The sequence below is a fragment of the Alosa pseudoharengus genome, unplaced genomic scaffold (genome assembly GCF_046254945.1).
Source record: "Alosa pseudoharengus isolate Yale_2024_CS ecotype anadromous, Long Island Sound unplaced genomic scaffold, YU_APseudo_1.1 YU_APseudo_1.1_scf_23, whole genome shotgun sequence".
Lineage (NCBI taxonomy): Eukaryota > Metazoa > Chordata > Actinopteri > Clupeiformes > Clupeidae > Alosa > Alosa pseudoharengus.
Window position 1 is genome coordinate 28,225,961 of NW_027468685.1, and position 5,000 is coordinate 28,230,960.

A 5,000-nucleotide genomic window follows, 5' to 3' on the forward strand; every position below is an offset into this window, starting at 1 on the left:
GAACTAATTAAATGTGCATTACTGTCCATGTATTCCCACATCGAAACGTGAGTCGTGTCTGCACCTTTTTTGCATTAAATTAAGCAATCCAAACATCTATGTGATCCCTCTTATCCTGAAGCTTTTGCAAATGATTCAAGTGTCCATGCTATTGTCCCCCATGTGTGGGGCAGGGCGGTGCTAGTGTAGTGGCTGGGCTAGCATGCAGTACCTGGAAAAGTTGTAGCTTTGATTCTGTGCCTTGAGCAAGGCACTTAACCCAGAGTTGCTCCGGGGACAATGATATAATTGACAAATATAAGCCATTTTGGATAGAAGTGTCTGCTAAATGAATGGATGCAAATGTGAAAGGTGCAGTCCTTTGGTAAATGACCTGTGTGTCCATGCTGTGGTCCCCCTGGTGCAGTGCGTACCACGTGGTGGTGGTGGAGGAGGACGGCTCGCGGCAGGTGCGGCGGCGAGCGCTTGCCCAGCCTGGCCAGCAGGACTGCTTCCCCGTGCCCCTCTCCCACAGCGAGGCGCAGGCCAAGGGGGCGCCCCACTACTACACCGCCGAGCTGGCGCCCGACAGCCTGCCCGAGGCCGCCGAGTTCACCGTGGGCGACAACCACACGTACAACGGCTACTGGAACTCTCCGCTGGATCCGTCCAAGAACTACCTCATCTACTTCCAGGCCGCCAGCAACTTCAAAGGGGTAAGGTACCGGATTTCTCATTCAGGAGAGATTATCATTATTTGTCACATACACAGTTATCCATAACAGTATATACTACTACTGTATATACATATAAACCTGGTCAACTCTTTTCTTTGGACCTATATTATTTTTAGGGTGTAGAGACATACTGTACATACATGTCTACATTTAAACATTGACAACAGTTAAGCGTTTTTTATGTACTCTGTGTTTCTTATTAACACATTGCATAGCCATTGTACACATTGTTAGCTTACCATTCATATCACTATGTTATCATCAGTACTATCAGTTACATATTAGCAGTATATTATGGAATATTTAAGACAGACCAGGAAGTTGTTTGTACTTTTGTGCTGTGCATCAAGGACAGTTCACATTGTGGAATACATTTGTTATCAGTGTGAAGCAGCCTCTTTATCCTCTTTGCTTGCATAGCCATTGCACTAACCCTTGTAATTACATTGTTATTACATTGCATTTATGGGCTGTCATGTTTTGTTATTTAATATATTCCATATAGTATGCTTATTTGTATAGTTACACAATTTAGTATGTCACTGAGTTACATAAGTGTGCCCCAAATGACTTTTGGAGGACGGAAAGTTTGAAGTTTGTTTGTTTACTTTTAAGAATCCACCCATTGTTGTCTCCAAAATGAGTGCCACTTGCCAGGCAGAGGCATTTATTTAATAGACATGCGGTGAGCTGACCGAATCCAAACTGTTTTGACTCGTGGGCTGGTGTGTGATGGCTGGGGGTTAGCCCAGGTTTCTTTGAAAGGGCCTCAAGAGATGAACTGAGAAAGAGAGAATGAGAGAAAAAGGAGAAAGAGTCGAAGATGGGCTCGGAGTGGATAGAGCGTGGCGAATGGTGACGCAGTGGAGGAAAAGAAAAGAAGAAAAAAACACTTTTCATAAACATATTTCAGCGTTCGGCGGTGGCGGCGGATGGCTCGGGGTGAATGACTTCCAGCTGGTGTCTCACGGTGCAGCCTCGCCAGCTTTCTGCTCCAAGCTGTCAATAGGAGAAAAGCCTCTCGCTTTCATCTCCCGCCAAACCCTCCTGGATTATCTCTCTCTTTCCCCGAGCTCTTTCTCTCTCTCTCTCTTTCTCTCTCTCTCTCTCTCTCTCTCTCAGTCTCTCCGTCTTTCCAGGCGCACCCATAACCGTCTCATTAACTCTGTATAATCTGAGCGGCTAGCTCCTGATTAGACGCACTGGGTTTCCCCCTCCTCGCTCCCCAAGAGGCGTTGTGTTTTGTGTCTCGTGTAAAGAGGAAGCGAACACGTTGCAATGCGCACCTACATCCCTCGCCTTCCCGCCTTCCCTTAATCCGTCGAGTTAACCTGTCAGGTGGTACGCGTCGGTGGAAGCAGGGGGAAAGGTGGTCAGCACACATTGTTGATGATCGAAGACTCAGACACAAACTCCTTCGGATTGCCGCGGGCTTCGGTTTGTCTTTGATGTTTGTCCATGTAGGAAAAAGAAAAGGGAGATATAAAAAAAGAAAAACAAAGCTGACTGTACTGTACTACTCAGACAAGGCCCCCACATGGCCTTAGTTGTGTGTGTGTGTGTGTGTGTGTGTGTGTGTGTGTGTGTTGTCAGACCACTCTGTGTAACTGTCTATCATCTATATCTACAAAGTGACTCTGCACTTGACTGTCAGTCAAAATGACTGGTGCTTTTGGACTTCCACAAACCTGAACAAGCCAAGCCAAGCCGAGCAGTCAAAAGAGATTGAAGTAGATGCAGCCAGCAAAGTTGTTTTGACTGCCTCCAAAAATGTTATACATACCACCTCGCGTGCTTACCTAACATTGGCTCCACAGAGAACTTTCCAGTTGCCATGTCCTTCTCAGACATGCTTGGTTCATCTAATTGCACCAGCCGCTGCTGTGGTGTTGTTAGATAGATAGATAGATACTTTATTGATACCCAAGGTTGTCCCCCTACGAGGCATCATTCACTTAGCCACATAGGCATTCTGAAACACTTCAGGCTGGTTCATGACAAGTTCATGACAAGTACAAGCATCTAGTGATTATTCAGACGTGTTCAGGTTTTTATTGTTGATCGCACCGCTGCTTGCTCTCTTACTCGACTGCTCCGCGATTTGTTCCAGACGCGCTCGGATTCGACCTGAATGCCTGACTGTCCTCGAGTCAAAGTGACTGAAAGCGCCGTATTATTCTGACAATTATTCTGGATAATTAGGTGTAGGTTTACTGAGCACTGTGCGGCATCTCTCCCATTTTTTAACTGTAATTACTTTGACTGGCTCGTCGCAAACTAGAGCTTCAAAGACATATGCTCTGTGCAATCAGTTTAGAGTAAATAAATAAACATTTCTCACTCACCTTACCACACAAACACACACGCACACACAAACGAACACACACACACACACACAAACACACACAGCACCAGTTTCTTATCAAGTTATTCTCAAAGTCATCCTTTTCTGGTTTATTCTTGCATTGGAAAAAATAAATAAACTCAAAAAAACGTTGCAACACTGACAGACCCATTGGGCCTTGCATCCCAGCAGTCTACGCCAGTGTGTGACAGCACGCCCATAAAACACTGTGCAAAGATGCCAGCCTCGTCCCTCACTTCTCTTAAGTGAGATAACCTTGCGGAAGGACAATATGACACGTAACATATTGGCTCGCACTTGAGTAACGAGGGAAGCCAGCTGAGAATAACACACCTTCAGGGGGTTGGGTGCCTGGTATGGTGTGTGGGTGTGTGTGTGTGTGGGGGGGGGGGGGGGGGGCGGGGGGGCATAGGTGGAATCAAGCTGAAACAGATTTTCAATTAAAAAGGCAATTTAACCGCAGTTTAGGGGAAGGGTCATGACTCCAATCTGGGAACATGCATTTGCATAATTGCCCCATAAAGCATGATCTCACATCTGTAAGTCTTAATTTGACGATATGTCCCTCTTCCTGTGTGTGTGTGTGTGTGTGTGTGTGTGTGTGTGCGCACATTTGAGGACACCACAGGACCCTAGTAAGAAAATGCACGATTGAGTTAGTGGAACAAAACACTTCCTGTTTGTGTGTGTGTGTGTGCACATTTGAGGCCATGACTTGCATTATTACCACAGGACCCTAGTGAGAATCCACGGTTGAGTAAATGGCACGTAACAGTGAGATGTCATTAGCAACTTGTCATAAGCAATCTTATTTAGCCCCATCTTTTTAACCAATTAGCTTACTCCTTGTGTGTGTGTGTGTGTGTGTGTGTGTGTGTGTGAGAGAGAGAGAGAGATGTAACAGTGTAACGTAACAGTGAGATGCCATTAACAATACCAGCCTTATTTAGCTCCATCATTTTAACCAATTAGCTTACTCCAATTCAGCTTTACATGAGTGGGGGGTGCTGTGGAGTAACTGCTTATGGCGCCCATACCATATATGGGTCCACGTTTCCATGGGGACCCGGTTTCAAGTCCGACCCGGGTCATTTCCTGGTCCTACCCCATCACTCGTTCCTGTCACCCTCTCTACTATCCTGTCCAATCAAAGGCATAATATATATTACAAAACAAGTTTTTCATATGAGTGCCATCCTCAGACAAAAAATAAGGTCTCATAGCAGCCAAACATACAACAAGCCCGAACTGAACATTGTGGATTTCTTTGGGTTAGTAAACAGCTGTTTCGGTTAAACAGTCATTTCAAAATCAATGCTAACATTAGCCTTGACCTTTCCTTTCTTCTCTTTCTGCAGGAGACAAGAATCAACTGCGTCCGGATTGCTCGCAAAGGTAACGCTGCAGACTTTTCTTACTCTTCTTACTTGGGGCAACCGTGGCCTACTGGTTAGCGCTTCGGACTTGTAACCGGAGAGTTGCCGATTCGAACCCCGACCAGTAGGCACGGCTGAAGTGCCCTTGAGCAAGGCACCTAACCCCTCACTGCTCCCCGAGCGCCGCTGTTGTTGCAGGCAGCTCACTGCGCCGGGATTAGTGTGTGCTTCACTTCACTGTGTGCTGAGTGTGTTTCACTAATTCACGGATTGGGATAAATGCAGAGACCAAATTTGCCTCACGGGATCAAAAGAGTATATATACTTATACTTATACTCTCTTCTGCCTTATGGGATTTCTGTCTCCTTTTTGATTTTCGCTTCAGTAGTTTATTTTTTATCTCTTTTCTTCTCTGCGGCTGCAGTGTAATGCGGGTTTTCAGGCCATGTGCCCCATTCATCTCATCTATGGCGTAATCTCTCTCTGTACTGTGAGAGAAGCTTTAACAACTAGGAGCCGTAGGGGGTATTTCAGAGAGCATA

At 45.8% G+C, this 5,000-nt stretch overlaps 1 protein-coding gene across 1 annotated transcript in view; it reads left to right on the top strand.

Annotated features, from left to right (window-relative positions):
* The window catches only part of ptprua (protein tyrosine phosphatase receptor type Ua), a 200,781-nt gene that overhangs the window by 146,850 nt on the left and 48,931 nt on the right, over nucleotides 1-5,000 (top strand). Inside the window, exons 13-14 of the mRNA XM_076301037.1 lie at nucleotides 407-695; nucleotides 4,440-4,476. Coding sequence (XP_076157152.1) covers nucleotides 407-695; nucleotides 4,440-4,476 — 326 coding nt within the window. The remainder of the gene's footprint in view (nucleotides 1-406; nucleotides 696-4,439; nucleotides 4,477-5,000) is intronic.